The sequence below is a fragment of the Ochotona curzoniae genome, unplaced genomic scaffold (genome assembly GCF_017591425.1).
Source record: "Ochotona curzoniae isolate NIBS_2020 unplaced genomic scaffold, NIBS_Ocur_1.0 contig_2210, whole genome shotgun sequence".
In the NCBI taxonomy this organism is placed as follows: Eukaryota; Metazoa; Chordata; class Mammalia; order Lagomorpha; family Ochotonidae; genus Ochotona; species Ochotona curzoniae.
Genome location: NW_024465369.1, coordinates 30,824,492 through 30,849,164, shown reverse-complemented (window position 1 = coordinate 30,849,164; position 24,673 = coordinate 30,824,492). Strand labels below are relative to the sequence as shown.

The 24,673-nt window shown below is 38.9% G+C and overlaps 1 protein-coding gene across 1 annotated transcript in view; it reads left to right on the top strand.

Moving 5' to 3' along the window:
* Positions 1-24,673, top strand: part of ABCB11 (ATP binding cassette subfamily B member 11) — a 71,742-nt gene that overhangs the window by 25,576 nt on the left and 21,493 nt on the right. Inside the window, exons 8-18 of the mRNA XM_040972085.1 lie at positions 931-1,102; positions 1,823-1,947; positions 4,249-4,423; positions 9,729-9,842; positions 12,008-12,118; positions 14,317-14,442; positions 15,825-16,028; positions 17,888-18,058; positions 18,547-18,757; positions 19,825-19,894; positions 23,941-24,043. Coding sequence (XP_040828019.1) covers positions 931-1,102; positions 1,823-1,947; positions 4,249-4,423; positions 9,729-9,842; positions 12,008-12,118; positions 14,317-14,442; positions 15,825-16,028; positions 17,888-18,058; positions 18,547-18,757; positions 19,825-19,894; positions 23,941-24,043 — 1,582 coding nt within the window. The remainder of the gene's footprint in view (positions 1-930; positions 1,103-1,822; positions 1,948-4,248; positions 4,424-9,728; positions 9,843-12,007; positions 12,119-14,316; positions 14,443-15,824; positions 16,029-17,887; positions 18,059-18,546; positions 18,758-19,824; positions 19,895-23,940; positions 24,044-24,673) is intronic.

Here is a 24,673-nt window from a genome sequence, read left to right as displayed (position 1 = left end):
GCCGATGATGCTATGCCGATCTGAAGCCAGGAACCAGGAACTTCTGGGTATCCCACATGGGTGCCGGGTCCCAAGGCTTTGGGCCGTCCTCGACTGCTTTCCCAGGCCACAAGCAGGGAGCTGGATGGGAAGTGGAGCTGCCGGGATTAGAACTGGTGCCCATATGGGATTCCGGTGCGTTCAAGGCGAGGACTTCAGCTGCTAGGCCATGCCGCCGGACCCAGAATCACTATTTTTTATTCCTGCTCTTAAGGAATCTGTAATCTAGCAGGAGGGATAAGAGGAACAAACAAGTAAATAATCTAAGATAATGCATACTGATTGCTTATTACTTGATGACAACTATTCTAGAAGCATTACGTATATTACCTAATTTAGTCCTCATTTCTGCCTGGGATGTTGGGGAGGAACAAGTTGTGTTACTATGTCCATAATATATGAGGAAGTTAAGACACAAAATGCTGAAGTAATTTACTGAAGAGCTTAATTTCACATTTAGAGTATCTGTGATCTTCACAGCTGTATTCCTCTGGAGGGGGTGGGGGCGGTTACACAACGCTTGTGGATGAGGTGCAATGTGACTAGAACTTTGAAGCAGAAAGATTTAATAGTCACAAAAAGAGGTGCTTGAAGACAGACCGAGTAAAGAGAAATAAGATCCCTGTAGAGGTTTTCGTCAACATTTACTTTGACCTAAGTTGAGTCAACTGAGTTAAGGACAAACTTAGTTGGCTATGAGGATGTCATACTGATGGCATGCTGATGGTATTCCAAAGTGCAGAAAAATATCCAAGGTGGGAGAGGCTGATCTGCTACTTGAGAGTAATGGAGATACGGAGGTGGTTTAGAAGGGAAAGAATGAGAATTTTCAGCAAAACATTTTAATTGACCAAGTTCAGTTTCTGTGATCCTTGTCTTTCTCATTTCTAGTGATATCAATAAAATCAATGACGCCATCGCTGACCAACTGGCTGTCTTCATCCAACGCATGACCTCAGCGGTCTTCGGCTTCCTGTTGGGATTTTACAGAGGTTGGAAACTGACCTTGGTTATTATCTCTATCAGTCCTCTTATTGGATTTGGAGCAGCTATCATAGGTTTGGTAAGGGGGTCATTTTACTTCTCTCCAAGAAAAGAAGAGTCATACATATGAATCTTAAATTTCTTTTTCTGACTACATTCAGTCAACACAATCATGACTACTTTGATGTTTGCTTAGTAATTTTACAGTAGTAAATCATATTCATGGGAAATAAGGATGTATCCAGTTCCACCTCAGAATCCTTTAACTTCTACAAAGGGAATTCAGAGTCTCTGTCAACACTGTATTCAGCTTCTCTACCCCCACACCTCAGTACCTTTAACTTTCTTCAAACCTGTGATTAGTTAATATGCAAACTCAAATGGATCAAGCCTTGATATGCTAAAAACCGAACACACTGCCCAGTTAACTCTTTTTAAACAGATTTCTCATTTCTTTATTTTTCATTTTTGTGCCCATATTCTAACTTTATGTAAACGTGTCACGGATTTGGAATATTTTAGCTCTGTACTTGATTTTTTTCCTGTGTTTGTTCAGATCTATGCATGTTTGTTTCCATAAAATGATACAAGCAGTTTTACTAGGTTTGATTCTAAGGTGGAGCATACAAAGTAAGGAGAGTTGGACACACATGTGTAATGTTAGAAGTTATCAGTGGGTTTTGTATGCTTTTGTTCTCACTGCCATAGTACAAGATACAGGACCAATTGCTAAATGTTTCTTAATATGTGTCAATCACTGAATAACAAATTGGTTTTTCTTTCTCCTTTTGGATTTTAGAGTGTGTCCAAATTTACAGACTTTGAGCTGAAGGCCTATGCCAAGGCAGGGTCTGTGGCTGATGAGGTCATTTCATCTATGCGGACAGTGGCTGCTTTTGGTGGTGAGAAAAAAGAAGTTGAAAGGTTGGTTCGTTGTCACTTTCTTGGATTGTGAATCTGCACGATACCTTGAATTTTCCTTATTTTGTGCAAGTGGTAGATCTGTGTTGGTCTACAATACTCTAAGGTACAATTTGTTCAAAAGTTTGCAAAACCAGTGATTTAGATTAGTCAAAGCATTGCAGGTAGCCCCAAGCCTTTGACTATGTGTTTTTGAAGGTGTTACAACTGGTGATTACAGAAAGCCAGTTTAGGTTAGATATTTATCTCAGAATGTGATAGTATGTGTAATGCTGTTTTCTGCCAATTAAGAAACGCCTGCAAGAAAGATTATAAATAACACCACAGAGATACAAAGACTCATAAGAGACTGCCATAATCATTATGTCAAGACAATCTAGATAACTTAGAAGAAATGGATAAATTCCTAGAAATGTAAAACAACCAAAGGCTAAATGATGATGTAATAGAATATGTGGGCAGATTAAATATAAATAAGGAATCAGTAATAAAAATTCTTCTGTTAAAATGTTGTTGGAGTCTAGCAAACATTGAAGGAGGACTAGTCCTTCTCAAAATTTTTCAGAAAATAGAGGAAATAGTACTTCAAAATTATTTTATAAAGCCAGCATTAGCTACATGTCAAAGTTAGGCAAGAAAAAGAATATTTAACGAACAATGCCCTCATATGGCTACCTTGGCTGGGACTGTGCTAGAAGGAGCCCAAAGCTTCATCTGGATCTCCCATGTGGCTGGAGGTGCCATCTTTTCTGCCTTCCCAGATGTGTTAGCAAGGAACTGAACTGGAAGTAGAGCAGCCAGGTCTCAAACCGGTCCCCTTCCAGGATGCCGATGTCATAGGTAGCTTAATATGCTATGCCAAAATGCCAGCCCTGCCACTTTTTTTTAATATATTACTGGAAGTTTTTAACAGAACAATTAGACAGAGAAATAAATAAAAGGCATTTAAATTAGAAAGGAATAAATTAAATTTTTTCTCCTTTCAGATTACTTAAATATAATAAAGACTTTATTTTTACCAAGAAAAATATCTGTTGGCTGCAATAAACAAATTGTCTAACGCTGAGGTTATAAACATCGGTGTATAAAAACCAACATCATTTCTATGTATTGAGAGAAGCTATCATAAAAGGAGAGGAAGTTAACAGTCAAATTTATCTACTGAATTGATATCTCTTCTTGGTACACTTGATAAGCTTTTCAATTAATCAAACGTAATTTATTAACAATATATTATTGGCCATTGTTCTAGAGGCTAGCTCTAAGAACACATGTGGCAAAAAAAAGAATCATCAGAATATTATCTTGTTTATTTAATTTATCTAATATTTATTGAGTTTTTGCCATGTGCTACGTGTTGATTTCATTAGATAACCACCCACTGGATAGAAACTCTTATTTTATGCAATGTAGATATGATAATATCATGTCATTCTCAATTTCCACCAAACTCATTAAGGAAGAGATAGGATCTATAATATATAATATCTTCTTTTGTACCCACTATTCAGTTACTATAGTTCTTCTTGTCAATTATAAACTCAATGGTGTATTTCCTCTGTGATGAGAAAGGTTATTTTTTATTGTTAATAAAATGGACAACGTGTTTTCAATATGGCAAACTTAGCACACATCTTTAGTTTGTGTCCTGTGAACTATTAAATTTCCCCATGATTTTAGTTTTTGAGATACAGGAAAGTAATTTCAGAACAGTTGAGTTGTCAGACAGTGCCCATCATTTATCACCAAATCATCAAGTTACTGAAGTTTATCTGTTCCTCATGTTGAATTTAAATTTAGTTTCAGTTGTTTGTGTCCCATGGCTGTGTAGCTGACCAGAAAGGATGTCACACAGCATCTTTGCCACAGAGCCAATGTGTAGTGTATGCAGGTGTGCTGGTGCTAACAACTCCAGCCCTGAGAAGTGGAAACACTCAAAGAATCTGACTTGTATCACTGGAGCCAACAATATTATTTTCTATTAGAAAAACACATCAAGGGAATCAAGGAAGCTATTCAAAAACAACTTGTGCTGGATACCTCATGTCTAAACACGCTTTTCTCTGGAGGCAAAGGCTAGCCTAGTGTTTTTCATCCATGTAACAATCAACCAAATCAAACATGTATTGTTGCCATGTTCAAGTAACCATTAAGTAATTACAGACAGTACCTTAGATTTCTGTTCCTAAAGCAGAGGTGATCTCTTTGTCACTGAGTGTAGCTGTTGCATTGTAGTGTATTTGGAATATTATAAATTAAGTTGCAGCTGTTGCTACCATGGACTCAAACATTTTCTTTTTATAGGTATGAGAAAAATCTTATATTTGCACAACGATGGGGGATTAGGAAAGGCATAGTGATGGGCTTCTTTACTGGATACATGTGGTGTCTCATCTTCCTCTGTTATGCACTGGCTTTCTGGTACGGCTCAAAGCTCGTCCTGGATGAAGGAGAATATTCACCTGGAGCCCTTGTCCAGGTACTTTGATCTTGTAACATTTCCAGCTGTCAGAGTAATTAGTGACAGTACCTCAAAAAAGTCCGAGGATAGACACATTGTTCAGTCATTTAGTGCTGAAAGAGGAAGGCCTCAATGATAGGATTGCTTCCATCAGCAGAACAAGCAATGCATGTGCACTTTATGATAAAGGGATACTAAACTTCTGAACTAATGAGACCAACAATTTGGTGAGTGCTAATGAAGTGAAGATTGTATAACTGTAAAATGATGATTTTCTGACTGAATTGGTAAGATGATGATTCTTAATATGTAATGTCAATAATCTCTTAGCTAAAATTTAACAGCTCATGTAATTGAGTTTCAAAATTGTACAAGGCATGTGCCCTGTTGGTGTTTGTGATACATAATGATTAAAACCCAAATCAATAATATTCTCAACTGAACAGGTAATACAAAACCTACTTTATTATTCGTTTAGTCTGTGCCCAGCCACAGCTAATGACATGACTGCTTTCAGTGTCCTTTTGGTTACTCATTTGCTAAGTGGTTATTGAGCTTCGACTGGGTGGCAGATCCACACCAAGCACAGGGGTTTCAGTAGTGAGCCAAGAATATATATATGTTTTTTGTCCATTGAGGAAACTCATACTTTCCTGGGGAAGACAATCAATCATGAAGCAATCATGCCAATGGGTAATGGCAAATATTGACATAGTAAGGTGCAGGGAAGCTTGAACAGCAGCAGGAGAGGAATTAGCTGTTAGTGGGGTCAAGGAAAGCTTCTCGTCTTGCTTCTTCTCCAAGGGCCTTTCCTCCTCATAATGTGATTCCCTGGCATGACAGCTGCATTCAGTGTTGAATTCTCTGTTGGATGTCACTTTCCCAGGCAGGCCTTTCAGAATCACCTAATGTTTTATTCTCTTTTGTAGCATTTGCAGTCTTCCTTCAAAGGACTTGCATGATATGGAACATTTGCAATTATTTATGCTCTCCAAACTTCTTTCTTTCAGACTGCAAGTTCCACAAAATGGAAAGTAATTTCACATCAGATTCCTAAATAAAATATTTTGGCTCAGGATTTTGAATGGAACAATCACCAATTAGACAACAAGAAATATAAAAAGTCCTAGATTTTTACCAGCAGAAAACTTACAATTCTAGATCTATTGCTGTAATACAGCACATTTCTGGGGGGAAGCTAAATGCTGCATTGATCTGCAAATAGACATGATTGCCAGTGTTCAAGCCACAATCGTTCCAATCCACTAACTCCATTTCATTAAGAACACAATGGTGCATTGAAACAACTTTTTAAAAATGTAATTTGCTTTTCAGCAAAAACAGTTTATGTATCTCTGTGCCTTAAAATTTTAAACATGATAATGCATGTAAAACTATTTTTGCAAACTTTAAAGAGATCATGAAAAGTGTTACTCTTATTATAATTAAGACACATTCCTTACAACTTAGATATTGTTTCACATTTTGAAAAAGTCACTGAAAATACTGCAGGTCTGAAATCTGATGATAAAGTTCCTTGGCTTTATTAATCCAATTATACCTAAGAGCTTTTGACAGTTATCAAGCTGGGGATAGCAGTAGTTGACATTGGACCCAGCTTGCAGAAAGATATGCTTTGAGAAAAGCTGTTGTTTCCTTAGTTCATCCCTACAAGGAGAGGATAGAAAAATGCACAAATAATCATTCAGAGAGAAGAATGAAATGGTAAAGTGAAAATTAAATAATGCACAATTCCAATTGGAAGCACGCTGCATAAAAAACCCCTTAGCAACTCTCTACAAAGAATCCAATTTTATGATTGTCATCTTTCATTTTCCTCCCAGTTGAGTTGTGGGCTGCTTTACATCTTCTTAGAAATTTATAGATATAGTTTCCAACTCTTGTAAATAATTCATTCTTTCAACTGTCACTTCTTCGTACTTCCTTTCTGTAGACTTCTTACAAAAAGCAGTCCGCGTGTCTCTAACATCTTAGTCATTACATACTAACCTCTTACTCCTCTGTTACTAACCCTAGCTTATATGCCTTACACTACCTTAAGAAATGTTTGTTTTGGGAAACAACAGACATTTTTCCATTGTATTCTCTCTGTCTCTCTCTCTCTCTATCTCTCTCTCACACACATACATACATTTTTGCCTTACTTAGCAGCAGGAAACTATAAAGCTTGAGTATGCATCAGCTGAGTTGAGGTTTAATCCACCAGACAAATAAACAGGAAAATCTAACAGATTGTTTGAGGTCCATAATGATTACTGGCTACATGGTAATTGGGTATGCATGGTAAGTGGTTTATGTTAGTGACTGAAATTATTATTACTTGTACAGAGTCAGAAATTGTATTCCAACGTCTGTTCTCAAAAGATGATGGGTACCTAAATGATACAGGAGACAGTTCTCTCATGCACCTCTTAACTTTATGATTGACTAATACAGTAATCACAATATAGAAAGTAACATTCATCCATTGCATGCAAAGTATTGAGCACTGAGATGCTTAATCTCATTATAATATGTAATGATCACATCTTCATTTGCTAATTGGTGTCATTATATTACCACATCAAAACATGAATAGAGGTTGAGAAACAGGTGCCAGGCGCCAGTGAGTGGTATTTAACCTCAGATCTCTATGACTTCAGGTGCTACAGCAGTCTTTCTTCCCATGTTTGTCCCATGTAGTTGTCCACAAGACTAATGAGTGTTACATCCAGCATCAAAAATGCTGATCTATTTGCATATGTGCTGGCTACTGTGATGTTTTGGTCCATACATCTGTCCTGTCTCCATTACTTCTGCCCCAAGAACTTCCAGAGAGGAATTTGTATGACACAATAGCTTATATAGACAGACTGAGGCTTTGCTCCAAACCTCAGACTATAGCCCACAGACCAAATCCAGTCCATTGCCCATTTCATTAATGTTTGGTTTGACATAGCCACAATAATTTATTTGCTTGTTGCTTATGGCAGCTTTGGGACTGCATGGCAGAGATAAACAATTATTTCAGAAGTCCTGTGGCCAAAGAAGCTTAACTATCGCCTGTTTGGCCCTGTACAGGAAATGTCTGTCAGCCCCAGATCTAGGACATGTAGAAGGGCTTCTTTGCTGAGGTAGGGAGGTCACAATGGCTGGAATAGGCTGGTCCTAGGAGCCAGGAACTTCTGCCAGGTCTCCCATGCAGGTACAGGGGCCTGAGGACTTAGACAATCCTCCTCTGCTTTCCCAGGCAATAAGCAAGAAACTGTATTGGAACCATGAACAAACACTCATATGGATCCAGGGCAGCAGGCAAAAATTAACCTGTATACCATGTTACTGGCCCCAGGACTGTGGTCTTAAATCAGATTAGAAAACTGCCCTATCTACTTATCTTCCAATGTCCTAAGTGTGGGCCTTTGAACCTTTCCTTGTTATTGTCATCTCTGCTATTCTTTATATAACTAGTGCTGGACTAATCATCATCTGCACAGCATCTCATTTGATCCTCAAAACAGTCCTATGAAGTATATGCTACCATTATCCCTGTGTTACAGATAAAGAAACAAATGAAGTTTCAAAGCTTTAAGTAACCTGCCTATGTGAGAACCACCTGTTATAACTGAGGGAAAGAATAAGATAGACAGATAAAGAAAGAATAATCCTCCCCATTCTTAGCTGAGACTTTTTAAAATTGGTAAGTCAGATTTACAGAGAGGAGAGAGACAGAGAGAAGGATCTTTGTTCACTCCTCAAGTGGCTACAACAACCAGAGCTGAGCTGATCCAATGCCAGGAACCAGAAGCCATGAGCTTCTTCCAGGTCTCCTGTGTAGATACAGGGTCCCAATGTTATGGGGCATCCTCAACTGCTTCCCCAGGCTACAAGCAGGGACCTGGATGGGAAATGAAGCAGCCAGAGCACGAACTGGCACCCATATGGGATCCCAGTGTGTGCAAAGCAAGTACTTTAGTCACTAGGTTACTGCGCCAGGCCCCTTAGCTGGGGGTTTAGAGGAGGAAGACATGAATGAGTTAGCCCATACCTACATGGACTAACAGTGGCATTGTTAGTTATCCTACTGTGTGGAATGCAAACTCTGAGCCTCTCCATAGTCTAGCCACTCCCAATCCAAAGAGGAATCAGAATGGAGAGGCACCTGGGTAGTAATTTGCTATTTGGTAGCAATTTCTGGTCAGGATCAGGTCACTTTCCCCCAGGGGAATGAGTTGGCTGTGTTGGTGAATCAAAGGATGGTGTCCTGAGCTCTCTATAGGAAATTGACCATTCTACCTGTGTGCCACCAGCACCTGATGAACCTATACAGAATGCGTGTCAACAGTCTGTATTCAAATACTGCTCTACTGCTCCATGCATGTTGTGATCAAGGGCAACTTAAGAACCTCCACACCTGTCTCATTTCTGTTTTGTTATGGGTCAAGTGAGATAATATAGATAAAGCACTTAGAAACCTACTTTCTTATTATTACTCTTGTTAATAGTTGGGTAATAGTAGTGTAGTAGTAATTGAGGCAGTAGTTATTTCAGTAAAAGTAATGGAGCAGTAGCAGATCAGTAATGTATGTACACACGTTTTGGACAATCAAGCTGACTTAAGTGAACTTATTATTTAGCTGACTCTTTAATTATAAAATTACTATAAGGCTCATTATGATACAATGAATCAAATGGTTACTATTCTAAGCCAATTTGTCCATATGCTGCATTACCTGGAATTTTTAATAATTTCGAAACAAATTTCTGAGGGTTGATGCATAGGCTGCAACACCAGCATTTAAAATGAATGCCAGTTTGTATCCTGGCTGCTCCACTTCTGATCCAGGTCACTGTTAATGGCCTTAGAAAGCAGCAGAATTTGGTCATGCCTTTGGGATCTTGTACCCAAGTGGAAGACTCCCTAAAAAAACTCCAAGCTTCTGGTTTTGGATTGGCTCAGCTTCAGCCATTGTGGCCGTCTGGGTAGTAAACCACTCTGTGGAGTTTTCTCTCTGTCTCTCCTTCTCTCTGTAATTCTGCCTTTCAAATAAAAGTAATCTTTAAAAAACTCACATATTCTGCTTCATAGAAGAATGATGTTCAGTAAAAAGCAATGTAATATTTTAAGTAATATCCTTGAAAAATTGGCTTTTTAATCAAAAGCTGCTCCAGGTGTTTGAAAGAGACAGAACTATTGAATTTCCAGCTTTTGAGGTATATTTTTGAAAGAAATCTCTGAGTTGCCATGGTTGGCCCAAATGTGGTGAGCTTTATTAGCACAAGAGCAAGAATGCAAGCAAACAGTGTCTCTCTCTTTTTGTTTCAGATTTTCCTCAGTGTCATAGTTGGAGCTTTAAATCTTGGCAATGCCTCTCCGTGTTTGGAAGCCTTTGCCGCCGGGCGTGCAGCAGCCTCCAGTATTTTTGAGACCATAGACAGGGTATGTTAAAACCCAAAATCAAGGTTACCAGTGGAGCGGGATAGGTTGAGGGAGGGGGACTAAACTCTTCAGGAATTTATTCTCAGTGTAAAAAAAAAAATGAGAAATGTGTTATTCTGTTTGGCATTCAATATAACAAAACACCAGAGGCAGGATCGGTTTATAAAGAGAATATGTTTATGTAGCTCACAATTTTGGAAGCTGAAAGTCCTAACAGCATGGCATGGGGTCTCACACCAGGTGGCTCAGCACACATGGTGGGAAGGATAAAAATTTGGAAAGGGAAGATAGAGTGAGACTGAGAAGGAATGACCCAGGTTTTTAAACCATTCTCTTCACAGAACAAACCAGAATCCCAAAACAAACACCTCAATTCTTTCTGAAGGCAGCACTGTTCATGTCCTAGGAACTTCCCACCAGGCCCCACCACTTTAAGGTCCACTCCATCTCCCATCACTGCCACCCTGGGAACGAAACATGCAACATATGAAACTCTGGGGGAACAAACAACATCCAGTCTTGTAAGGAACAATTGTGATGCCCTCGCATTTGCAATATATACAAAAAGCTGTTTGATGCTGGGAATACAGCAGTGAATTAGAACAAATAAAGGCCCTGCTCTCAAACTCAGACTAGCCAACAGAATGTAAGAAAGCAAACTGAGATAATTTTAGGTAGTAGCTGACTGCAATGAAGGAAGCAAAATATGTTTAAATGGTAGCAACTGCACAGGGAGGTGGTGGTATTTGGGGTAAGATTTGAAAGGGTCTAGTTACATCAAGAATTAGAAAGTCCATTGTATTTGAATTATGTGAACAAGGGAAAAGGTTGGACTAATGGAAAGGAACCAGTTTACATAAAACTTCAGGACCACAGTTAAAAAACTGGATTGCCTTCTCTATGGCTGAAAGTCTCCATTACCTTGTCAAGGATCTTGTTAGCAAGGCTATTATCTGCTGGTGAATCTCTTCACAGCACCCAGAAGAGTCAAAATTCTGCCAATAGAAAGGGCAAAAGGCAGATGGCAGCGTGTTGTTCTTCCTCTCAGTAAACATGCCCTGGACTGGGGTAAAAGCCCTGGGCATTTCAAGGTACTTTGAGAATCCCTGAAGTGGAAATGGCTACAGCCTGCCTGCCTAAGGAATCTACTCCTTGTTCCACATGCTTTATGTTTTCGTTACATATGTACATGGGGGTACAGAGATGCTGAAAACTGCATCAAAGTGCTGAGCTCTTGTGTGGCTATCATTCTTATGATTGTTGTACGGTCAAATGAAGTGATAACTCCAAAAGGCCCTCAACACTTTTATCATCTTTATTAAAGACCAAAGAAGAAAACACATTAAATTATACTCCTTAAGAGAACTGTGGCGATTGATTTCTATCAGCAACTATAGACGCAGGAAAGCGCTGGCCCTGGAGTTCTGGAAGTAGGAGGCAGCCTTCACTATGATTAGCCAGAACGGTGATGTTCTACCTAAGGCTGGCTACTAACAACACAGGAGAAAGTTGTTGTGGCAACTGGTAGTATATGAAGACATAACTTGAGGGCATTCAGTTTTAATCAGTATCTAAAATGGATGCTCAGCATCACCCCAGCCTGGTGGCTGGTAGTGTAGTGTTAGGTAAGAAAGTTAAACTCTTTGAGACTCCTTCACTTCATCAACTGAGAAATGGTTATAACACTTGTCTTGTTAAGTTGTGATGTCAAGTACATAAATTATAAAAGCACACTAAAACACCTTGTAAACTGTCTCCATTATAGTATCTCAAGAGTGTAATTCTGAAATAATAATGTATTATTATTTATGTATTATGTATTTATCATAGTATATTACTATATGTTGTAGGGATGTTATACATGATATGGTATTTCTATGCTAAGTAATATTAATATTTACAATCAATAATAAATAATTGTCATTAAAGAATTAGTTGACTATAATAAAATATAATTTCATATATACTAATATTCATAATATTCAATATCTCAATACATAGTAGTGATAATTCATTCTTATTAGTAATTATTTAGTGTGGAAGCAACTTGTCTCTAGCATATGTCAATAGTGTTTGGCTTGGTTTTTGTGAATAAATTTGAGCCAAGATGGACAATAATTGGTATAACACCTGCTGTTGTCACATCCCTTTTCTATTCTTTCCAGAAACCCATCATTGATTGCATGTCAGAAGATGGTTACAAACTAGACAGAATCAAGGGTGAAATTGAATTCCATAACGTGACCTTCCACTATCCTTCTAGACCAGAAGTGAAGGTGAGTACCAGTCTTTCTTGCCAGGAGCAATGGACATTTTTTATGGTGTCGGGGAGAGTCATTTTCCTAGCCAAAGGTTCTTCCTTCTGACACCTGACCCCGGTCTTGGGAGAGGGAAGAGAAGCATGTGTCTATGACAGTTGTTGAGTCATCTCAGAGGACACCACATTCCTCTGTCAGAACCACCCTATACAAACATTTCTTGTTGGAACATGGTCCAGCAGCATACTCACACTGCATCAGCTATAGGGTTTCTTGTTGAATGGAGTGATGGATCCTGCCATTACTGTCTTACACCAGACATTCTGCAAGGCAGTCAGACTCCTGAGGGCCTGTAGGAGATGAGCACACAGAGCAGTTGAGCAGGAAGCAGCAAGGGACACCCACTGTCCATAGGTTTGTACTTCTCATCTGCTGGTTCACCAAGGTTACGGGCTCAGTTCCTGCAGGAGGGTAGCTGAGTCATGTTGTCTATGTTTCTTGTTAGATAATTGTCCTTGGGACATGATTATGGAAATGTATCGTTTTCTTGTGTTTATAGAGCAAATATCTTCAAAGAAAATTTACTCTACAGGAAAATTATGATCTATCACTACCAAAACCCATATGAATGGCTTTGAAACGAGATTTATTCTTCATTTGAAACCGAGAATCTCCAGCCACATTTTATTAACAACGTTTTTGTTATCCCCACAGAACTCAATCTCACCTACAATGTAGGGGCATGTACACACATACACACACACACACACACACACACACACACACACACACACGTAAGCACTCACAGAGAGAAACAAGGTAAATATTAGATATGGACTTCTTCAAAAAGTTCATAGAGAATATGTATTGTAAAAATATCACATATGGTTTTCAAAACTTTTATACCAAAATAAACTTACATTCTAATTCATATTTTAAAAAACATTTGCTTTATTTGCTTGAAAAGCAGAATTACAGAGAGGAATGGCAGACAGAGGAAAAATAAATCTTTCAACTGCTGGTTCACTCCCCAAATCGCTGCAATGACCTTTCTTGGGCCAGGCTAAAGCTAGGACCAGGAGCTTCATCTGCATGTCCCATATGCATGCAGGGACCCAAGAACTTAAGCCATCACCCACTGTTTTTCCTGGATACATTAGCAGGAAGTTGAATTGGCAGCAGAGCAGCCAGGACTTGAACTGACTCCCATTTGACATACTAAAATTGCAGGTGGCAGTGTAACTCTTTATGCCACAATGCCAACAATCTCCGCCCCCCACCCGTTTTTTTTTTTTTTCTTTTAGTTTGAAAGAGAGAGAGCATTCATTCACTGTTTCCTTTTCCTAAATACCCACAACAACCTTTTCAGGGCCAGTAACAAACAAGAATCCAGGAAGTCCGTGGGTGGTAGGAACCTCATTACTTGAGTCATCATTGCTGCTTCACAGGGACTGCATTAGCAGGAAGCAGGAGCCAGAGTCAGAAACCAAACCCAGTTACTCCAGTGTGGGACGTGGGCACCCCCATAGATGACAGCTGCTAGGTTAAATCCACCTGAAATTCCGTTTCTTTCAGAAATCTTTTGGAGTGACTTCATTTGTGTGTGTGGTATACGTGTTACAGAATACTCAAAATATTTATGTAGCTGTAGCATTATATGTAGATGTCTAGATATTAATCTACATTATATATATTGATGTCATATAAATATATGTAAATACATAGCTCTGAATACATACTACAAGTATATAGATGTATGTGCATTTAACCTGTACATTTAAATATATACAAATATATATTCTGATTACATATCCAAAATATTTTTAGTAGTTTATAATACATGTGCACCTAAGCACCAAATTCATAATGTATGTAAAAGTACTTAGTAAAACATAAATCACAAAGTAGGACTCAATACAACTGGGGTAGTTTCCTTGAGGCAGCCTTACACGTTAGTAGTTTTAGAGTAGATCTTGGACCATAATTTGTAAGGTTTGCATTTTAGTTTTGGCCACAGCTGTTAGGTAATACACTGATTTCTAAAACCTCATCTTCCCAGTTCTGTTTCCTTTTGCTTATGGAAATTAATGGCTACAGCTTTGGAACCGCTGGTAAATTCACATGCGCTCACCTACCAGGCACTCTGGCTTGCAGCTTGAGGATTGACTTTAATACACAGTGGCTATCTGAACTCTGCTGTTTTCTTTCCTCCTCAGATTTTAAAGAACCTCAGCATGGTGATTAAGCCAGGGGAGATGACAGCTGTGGTAGGGCCCAGTGGCTCTGGGAAGAGCACAGCACTGCAGCTCATTCAGCGGTTCTACGACCCTTCAGAAGGCATGGTGTGTATCCTCTAGGACCTTCTCAATAAATGGAGCCAGGAGAGAATAAGGGGGAGATTGTGTCCAACAGGCCTAGAATACACAGACATTATCCTAGCACTGACACTGGCATAGTGATTTTTGGCTGAATTGACAGGACACAGTGCCTACGTGGTGATGATGCTTGGTTCATTACCAGTCTGCTTCATGTGCTGGGCATTGTAACTGAAACAGCACACAATCCACGGTGATCTTACTGCCTCCTCAGTGAAGTCTCTATTCCAGTTATTTTTGTGGATGTTGCAAAATCATCAGCATTCCCTTATTTTCTGAAAATCTAAGCACAGAAAAGTTAATATGGTTAGAAGGTAACAGAGAATAGGTCTTGATGACTTTGAGAAATTGAGTTTTAAACATTTTTATATAATTTCTCAATGTAGTCTTTTTCCTTGAAATTTGACAATAATATTAACAATTGCCATTTACTTATAGCATATGATATATCAGATACTTTATAGTTTCCTGTTTTTACAATGAGCCCTCCCCCAAAGACTCCGAGGCCCATTTTTTCAAATGAGGAGGAAGAGAATCAGAGAGAGGATGTGTTTTGGTCACTCATTGAGGAAGGGATCAAGCCATAGCTTGAACTCGGGTGTGTTGGGTGCCAATGCCCATAATCTTTTCAGCCCTAAAGTCATGTTTATTAAAATCTGATACCCTCAGATGTTCCCCTTTGGCTTTGTGTTAAATGGTTTCAATGCAATGGTGTCTTTATCATTCATGCAATGTTACACTGACGTGGTAAACCTAAGAGTTTCCCTTGTTCGTAGCTTCCTCATTATTGGTTGTGTATTCCTTACCAAAACTACACTGTGATTATATATATGTATATCTTGATGTATGATATTTACATTTTTGCTAATAGTCATTTTTATTTCCTCCCACTTACAATTTCAATTTCTTTTGAAAACAAAGTGTGATTTGATGAATCTGGCCAGAAAGTAAGATTTCTCACAAAGCATGTAGTGTGCAAGATAGGAGTCACTAATTTTTTATTTATTTTTTGAAATCCTTTTGGCTGCAAATCAAAAGATAAAATAATCAAAATATTGTGACTCTACTGCTTAGTGAGGAATGAAAAACTTGTCCATTCCTGGGCTAGCAGTGTTTACTTGAACAACCTTCATGGCAATTTGTGTTTTGACACAGACTTATCCCCCAATCAACTGCTGTTTGATTTCAATTAAAGTTGTTCTTAGACAACTAGGTTTCAAGAAGAATTGTTTTGGTTGCAGTCTTGATGGGTTCTATTTTTTTTCTCCTATTGATCAAGTGCAGCTACGATTACCACTCAGATCCCTGAAGAATTCCACGAGATGTGATGCTGTCTTTGTGCTCTCCAGGTAACTTTGGATGGCCATGATATTCGCTCTCTCAACATTCAGTGGCTTAGAGATCAGATTGGGATAGTGGAGCAAGAGCCAGTTCTGTTCTCCACTACCATAGCAGAAAATATTCGTTACGGCAGAGAAGGGGCTACAATGGAAGACATAATTAAAGCTGCCAAGGAGGCCAATGCCTACAACTTCATCATGGAACTGCCACAGGTACCCCAGCTTTCTAGTGGGAAAACAATAGGCTGGCAGAAATACCTATTTTTTTGCATTTGAATACCAAGTCTTTCTAAGTGATTGTTATTTTTAAAAAAGATGTATTTATTTTTATTGGAAAGGCAGATACACAGAGAGGAGGAGAGACACAGAGGAAGATCTTCCATGTGATGGTTTACTACCCAAATGACTGCAATGGCTGGAACAGAGCCAATTAGAAGCCAGGAGCCCAGAGCTTCTTCCAGGTCTCCCACGCGGGTGCAGGGTCCCAAGGTTTTGAGCCATCATCGACTGCTTTCCCAGGCCATAAGCAAGGAGCTGGATGGGAAGGGGGCCCCTGGGATTAGAGCCAGGGCCCACATGGGATCCCAGCGCATTCAAGGCAAGGACTTCAGCCGCTAGGCTACTGTGCCAGGCCCCAAGTGATTATTAATAACATGCTTCAGTTCCATACCTGGAAATGTACCATGAGTCTCCCTTTCATTTAATAACATGTTGTTTATAAATAAAAATGTGCCGAACATGGAAGTTTCCTTGTTAGAAAGCAACAGCTTGTTTTGACATTGACACAGTTTATTTCCTGGTTTAGTAGTCTTAAAGCAGATGCTTAATTTGTCACATAGCAATGACTTGTGCAATGTTTTTCTGATGTCAATCGCTGTCATTGATCTTTAGTCTTAGGCAGCTCATATTATGACCTTAGTAGTGTACTTTACATATTCAAAAACTATTCCTTATGTACCTTCATTCTATACAAGTACAGAACCAAGTCCATATTATTAAGTGTACATCATTTTTGCTTTTGACGGTCTGGTAATTGGAGCGTTATTAATAGTTAATGTGTGTATGAGGCTTGCTACATACCAGGCCCTGTTCTTTGTACTTCGCATTGTATTGATTTATTGACTCTTCAGAACTACCAGTCAGGCAGATACTATTTATATTCCTGTCCACAGATGTAGAACTGAAGTTCAAAGAGGTCAGATAACTTGTTCAAGGTTATACACAGCAAGGAAACAGACAAGATTCTTATGCAGGTGGTGTAGCTCCAGAGTCGATAATCCTGCAAACTTCCCACTCAGCCTTCTGGGTTATCTGTATGAATAGGATTGCAGAGGTGAGAGTTTAGAGTTAGAATCGGGCTGACTCAGTGCAAACTCCAGCTTCTCTGCTTATCTGCTTTATGGGCCTTCACAAGTTGCTTGGCCCATTTATGCCCAATATTTCTTTATTCATCAGTTGAAGAAAACAGTAATATCTGCCTCATGGTATATCTGTGAGGACTAAATGAAATGCATGTAAAAAGTTCGCTGCCGTGCTTTTATGTGCTGGATACTCAGTTCATCTGGGTTAACACAAAATAAAAGTGGCTACCATTTCCCCATTGTAGATTCCAGTGCAGTGAGGGAAGCTCATTTCTGACTGCCTATCCACAGCAATGATAATGAAGCTAAGGAGAACTTATACTCACTATACGAAGACAGACTTTCCTCCATGCTTTGCTAAACTGTCCAGCTACAGAAGATGAAGTATGACACCTGCTTTCAACCCTTATGATGGATTTTCAAGACCATGATCAATTTTTATTTTGGTTGAAATTTTCCTTTAATGTTGAAGCTTAACAGGAACATGCACAGGCACCATAAAGCCTGGGAATAAAAGAAAGCAACCCCTTTTAACCCATTAGCAAATATTAATTAAACAATCACCTACTGTGGGAATAGGTTTTATTTTTCTATGAAAGTCATATCTGTGGAAGTTGATGCCCGAGGAAGAAGCTAGATGGGACTTGGAAACTAGACAACTGACAGGAGCCATCAAATTCTCTTTCATGCATGGTGTCACCTTCTTTCTAGCAATTTGACACACTTGTTGGTGAAGGAGGAGGCCAGATGAGTGGTGGTCAGAAACAAAGAGTAGCCATCGCTCGAGCCCTCGTCCGGAACCCCAAGATCCTTCTTTTGGACATGGCCACCTCTGCCCTGGACAATGAAAGTGAAGCCATGGTGCAAGAAGCACTGAGTAAGGTTTGTGCGAAGTCTAATTTCATTCCATAGGCCTGTGTGGAAATACTCATGGTGCTTCAGAAAAGGCAGCTCTGGTAGAAGAGGACTGTGTGATACTTCTTGAGTCAAGCTATCTAGTCAGGTCACTTAGAAGATATTGAATGATCACAATCCTCTACACAAATGAGCCAAAGGCAGTATAATTTGCTTAAATTATAAGAATGTAAAATGCAGAATGTTGTGAAGACTAAGTTAAAAGGTAGAATTAAAAATATCTCTCCACTTTTGGAAGAAGGGAGCTGTTTTCAGCTCTTGTTGAATAGTAGTGACCAAGCCAATGTGTGCCAGAGTTTAGAGCCACAGGAACATGGTCTACCCTTTTTTAATGTCTGCACAGGCTGTACCTAGGGATTTGATTCTGAGTTACATGTGGATTCTGAGATGATCGGAAGGTCAGTGCCAGTTCTGTCCTGCAGTCTGGTTTCATGGTGCACTGTGTGTTGTTACAGACTCAGCAAGGGCATACAGTCATTTCTGTTGCACACCGCCTATCCACAATCAGAACAGCAGATGTCATCATTGGATTTGAATATGGCACAGCAGTGGAAAGAGGCACGCACGAAGAGCTGCTGGAAAGGAAAGGTGTTTACTTCACCCTGGTGACTCTGCAAAGTCAAGGAACTCAAGGCAATAAAGTCCTTAATGAAGAGGATGAGACGGGTAGGTGCCTTTTCCAATACACTTTGCCAGTGTATGGAATAGTTAACATATAGAATGCTTTGTGGCTTTCCATTCATTCTAACACTCACTGTCCAACTTATTCACCCAACAGTCCTGGCAGGTATAGTATAGAAAGGACTGAAGCTGAGGAAGTTAATTTCTTTGATCAAATCATAGAACTAACACCAGGGTCTTCTAATGTTCACTTCTACTTCCTTTGCCTTTTGAAAATAAGTGAGCCTTCCCAGAGTATATCTTATACCTATTAGAGCTCTACTTTTATTGACTATGTGAATTAAACACATTCACATCCTAGGGTACCTTCTTTTTATCAGTCTGGCTTTTCAATCTTGGTGGTTACCCTGACCTAAATTAACCAACCCTCACTCAACTCACAATGGCACTTTAGACAGAACTATTGTATACTTTTAAAAAACAAGATTTATTTATTTATTTGAAAGAGTTATAAAGAGACATTGAAATGTTTGCCATCCTGGAGTTCACTCCCCAGTTGGCTACAATTGCCTGGATTGGGTCAGGTTGAAATGAGGAACTCTATCTCGGTATCCCATGTAGTTTGCTGTTGCCTGGGCATTCAGCCATTTTCCACTGCTTTTTCCCAGTCCAATAGCAAGGAGCTGGATTGGAAGTGAAACAGCCAGGATGCAAACTGGCATCCACATAGGCTGCTGGCTATGTCACACCACTGGCCCCTGTTGTTTGCTTTTAACACCCAGGAGTTATTATAAATAATGAAAAATTTGAAGCTTCTGTAATTTTTTGCTGCTTCCATTGAGCTTCTGTTTTTTTCATGAATGTTGCTATCTACTACTATAGACATAATTGGTTATTATACAGTTCAAAGGGGTTAATATTGCTGAATAATTTGAATTTTTGTGAGAATGTACTGGACAAGTTCAAAGTTTTGCTTATGGCAATAAAATTAATAGAAGCTTTTGGCCTCAGTTATACTAAGTATATTCTAAGCAAATACAGTAAGTAATTGCATTTGGACATGGTTCTGCTTATTTTATACATTAAAAAGTCACTCTTACTGTGTTCATTAGAAAAAGATGCAACTGAAGATGATGTGCCTGAGAAGACCTTCAGCAGAGAGAGTTATCACGATAGTTTAAGGTGAGCTCAAGCCACAGGGAAGATTTTAAGGTTTTCACATGTTTTGGGGAGCACTCTGCAGCTGGGATTCTCTGTCCTGTCTGTGTAGAACGACAGCCCTGAGCACACTCCCTGGTCTTGAGCAGTGCTAGTCCTTCTTTGGTATATAAACACTAAGATCTCCAATTGCATTTTTCATTGTTTAACTTCCTATATTATTGGGGGTAGAAGGTCATCCTGGAGAAAATGTATGGTTAAACTCTTGGCTATTGTGCTCTGAAAGATTTTTTTAAAATATGTGCTTAGTCTCTCTATGCCAAAGTTAATTGATATTATCTCTTATAGATCAGCCTCATGTGTTTAGTTCTATACTTCAACTACTGAGCTGTAAGTGAGTTACAAATGCTTCTACCTAAAGTTAAATCATTCTTCCAGTAGCTAGAATATAAATATATTTTTTAGCCATTTAAGAAAATCTCTCTAAAGGAACTATTTATTTTCTGTTGGATTGATATATAGGTGTTTACTTTCAATATATATTTTTGGAATATGCTATTAGAGACACTTGTAAGTTTTAGCCTTTCATCTTGGTTTGAAATTCAATTTAAAAATTCTTTTAGTGATAGAGAGTGTGTGTTAAGGAACTTCTGCCTAGGCATGTTTGTCCATATCCACGAAAATGGGACTCTAAGGGTAATGGAATGACAGCAGCTGTCTGTACCAGTGTCCTTGCCATTTGCCGGGCTTTTAATCCAAGACTCCGTTCTGAAGAACAGTTCTGTTATAGAAACTAATAGCTTACCAAAACAGTTAAGTAAAATTAAAATTAACATTTAAGTAACAGATCCAAGCAATTGAAACATTATTTATTTTATGTTTTTAATACTGAAAGATCAAATCTTCAGACAATGATGTTGCAGGCTACAATGCGTCTTCTCTTTATCCATCTGGATGTTCAGATTTCGATTATTTACTTCCCTTCCACTTGAGAACAAGTCTACAAAATATCAAAGCAATAGCTTTAGGCTACCTGTAAAGCACAAGATATAAAAATTATCCAAATTATTAAGTAATTTTTGTGGACATCTGACTGTAATCAGCAATAAAAAAAATGAAATCACAAGAATCGTTAGAATTGCAGCCTAAAGTTACCAAATAACTTCTTAAATACAAAGAGGGATATGGCATTTCTTTTGGCCACAGGTGGAAACATATCTGTGGCCACATCAACAAGAAAATAAATACCTTGCTAATTTTTAAGAGTAATGAAATTCTACCCAAAGTAGTACAGCTTCAGTTTATTATCAGGACCAAATAATCATTTTAAGGTAAATTTTTAAAATTTGGCTATAATTTCTCATAAATTCTAGTTTGGTGACTAAAACAAGAAATACAGAAACACAGAAAGTTACTTGCGTTAACCTCTTATAGAACAAGATTTATAAGATTGAGAAAAAAATATGTTAAAAATATTTTCTTAGATATGCTGATGCTGTTTTTTTTTTTTTTTGCTAAAAGATGAATAAGTAGAACATTAATGTGTATCTTGTTGCCTTGGCTTCGTCGGATAACTGCATTCCTCTTCATCAGTGTATTGCAGATTCAAGAACAATTTCATGTATAATAGCAATCAATTTCCTAAGTATCAATTTGTTCCCCAAATTAGCTATCTTTGTGTGCAGGAGAAGTGGTACACAGCTTGTGAGATGAGGTGTGGAAGACCTTGTAGGCTCCTGAAAAGGAGTTGAATTCTTAGGCTGGCATTCAGTAGAGTTGAGAGGAAACCAGCTGGCTGGTAGAGCACCAGCCTAGTACACTTATCCCCCTGGACTTGGGGAAGCCTGTGCTAGGTGGCATGTGGACAGAGAGCCTTAGGAAATATAGGGCTAAAGCAGTGGTTCTCTAGGGGACAAGGTCCCAGGTTTTCCTATGTTCAAAACTTGGAGTAGTCAGTACTTCTTGACATCCTCTTCTCGTAGTTCTCTTTGATGTCCAGTTGCTTTGGTTTGACTTTTTAGCTCCCCAACCTTCAGCTTTACTCCTATCAAGCACACTGCTTTCTCCAGGCGACACAAGCCTATTACATTCACCTTCTAGAAAAGACATTTAGTCCTTATTTATGTAACCCAAGGAAATGACTACTGCTGTAAAGTTTCACACCTGGTAGGAAAGAATGGGGAGTGTCCCAGAGACCAGTTTGGTGGCAGGGTGTGGTGATGTGGAGTGGTTTTATATCTGGTCATGTTGAGACTTGGCAACAGGTTGAATGTGCTGGGACAAGGTGGAGAGAGAGGGCTGGAGATATGTACATGTAATTGAACCTGGGTGACTAAGAGTGCTGTTATGCCATTAACAGCAGAATGTGGAACAAAATCATCACAATGACATATAGGCTTCTCCAGAAAGCTAGATGATTAGACAGCAAGTAGTCAAGCATCACTTTGAAATCTTGTTTTAGTCTTGTTTTATCTAAATACAATATGTGTGTGTGTGTGTGTGCGTGTGTGTGTGTGTGTAGAGAGAGAGAGAAAGACACAGAGAAAGAGAGAGAGAGTGTGTGTGTGTGTGTGTGTAGAGAGAGAGAGACAGAATGAATATGAATAGTTCTGATTACACTGTAACAGTTGGTGCAGGTCTCTGTTTCTCTAACACCATTTTACTCTTTACACCGTTTACTTCAGGTTTTTTTTCTGAAGCACAGCTTTGATAATGCTACTTCTCTTCTCTCGGGTCTTTAGCACAGTTATTTGAGACTTTACCTACTTTTGACTGAAAGCATAATTTAACTGAGCTTAACCTTTAAAGGGAAAGAATCCACTCACGTAACTAAATAGCCCAAAGATGCCTTTGGCTTTTGGGTAAGCTGGTGCTTACGTGATCTGTCCACACTAGATAGAATCTCTCCCTCATCTCAGCTCCAGTGTTCACTGTGGGTTTCATTTTTAGAAAACTTCTTTCCTAGATGGTTCAACATAACTGCCAGCAGTTCTCAGTGCTATATGCTTTCAGCCTGATATATAAGAGTGTGGTATACTGCCCACACTCTTAAATTGTACACCCAGAAAAAAAGGTGTACACCCAGAAGGAGGAATTGTCTGAATTATTATCTTCCTATGCTTGTCTTAAACTATGCATATTTAACAAATACCCTGCTTTTTCCTGTGTCTATGCCTGTGTTTACCCTCTTCTCTCAACCAGAATTACTCTTTGCTCTAGTAGATCAATACCAAACCTGCAGTAGCCGTCATCGCATGAAGCCTTTCTGGGTGAAGCCTGCCAAACATTTCATTTTTGTTTGATTTTCCAAAAACCTTTATTCAACCTACTTCCAAACATCGAAATGAAGTATTTGCATTGCTCTTCTATAAGATTAAACTTTCTGAAGGAGAAGTTTTTGTAAGATTGACTATTGTTTGTGTCTCCCAAAAGAAGACCTGACATTGGTACCCTGTGAGTTTCTAGGAACCCTGTGGTTTTCTGTTGAATAAACACATGGATGAGTACACGAAGCTAAGTTATGCTTCAGTGAGCCTCTAGGGGGCAGGAAACAGCCTGGAGAAAATCTCACCAAGAGTCCAGTTGCTTTTTTACCAACTCATTCCTTTCTAGGTGGTATCCCATTTAAGTGAACATAAGGAATTGTGAAGTGGAGGTGGGGTGCAAGGGGAGAGAAAAATCTGATTTTAGAGCCTAAATAGAAAGGGCAATAAAGGTGATGGATCATTGCCAAGGCAACAATTAGTAGATCTGGATGTATTTGTGGCTTGAGCCGTTCTAGGTGAACTGGTGGGGCAGTCTGGTTCTCCTTCTCTTTCTCCCTCCCTGGCTGCCTTTTAACTCTGGGCTCAGCAGCTTTGACTTGAGCTGGAGGCTCAGAGCAATCGACCCGGTTAGTTCTGCTTTAATTGCTTTATCAAACCTCACCTAGAAACCCCCTTCTATGGTTGGCACGTGACCTAGTAAACATTTTTGTTATTTGACACGTGTGATGTAAACTTGCTCACCAGTTGAGTTGTTTCAACCTGCCTGTGACTGACAGACTCTCCCATGTTTCTTTTTACTTACAGAGCATCCCTCCGGCAGCGCTCCAAGTCTCAGCTTTCTTACCTGGCACATGAGCCTCCATTGGCTGTTGTAGATCATAAATCTACTCAGGAAGAAGACAGACAGGTCAGGCACCAGTCACTCCTGAGGGCATGGGAGAAACTACTCCTGGGGATGTTGTGTGCTCTTTGAACCTGAAAATTCGAGTTTTCTAGGCAACTGTTCATTACGTGTCACTATATATAAATGAAATTGGGAGAGGTGAGACATTAGGACCTGGTTAAAACTATAAAATTTATATAATGTTTTAAAAGCAATGAAAATTTGTTCACTAATTACTTGAATATGTATTAATTAAATCTTTACTAATAGGGGTTAATTAATAATTCTTAAATGAACCATTTTAACAAACATAGGAAATGTGCTTATGATATGTACCTAACAGGTTATTCACTTATATATAGGTAGTTAAAGGCTTTGTAAACATCCCCAAAACATCCTTTTTCAAATTTTTACACCTTCTTGTAACTTGTACTAACTTTGACAGAAGCATTTGATGAGCAAAAGTATTTTGCTAGACCTTCCACAATTTTATAGTTCTTTCTAGTGTAAAATAACTTATTTCAACACAGTCAAAATTGCATAAAATTAGATAGGCGTCAGCACATAATAGAAATACAACAAGTATCATCATAAGGATGCAGGTGTCTTGCGTTGTAGTTTGTCTAACTTCCACATCCATGATCATCTACCAAT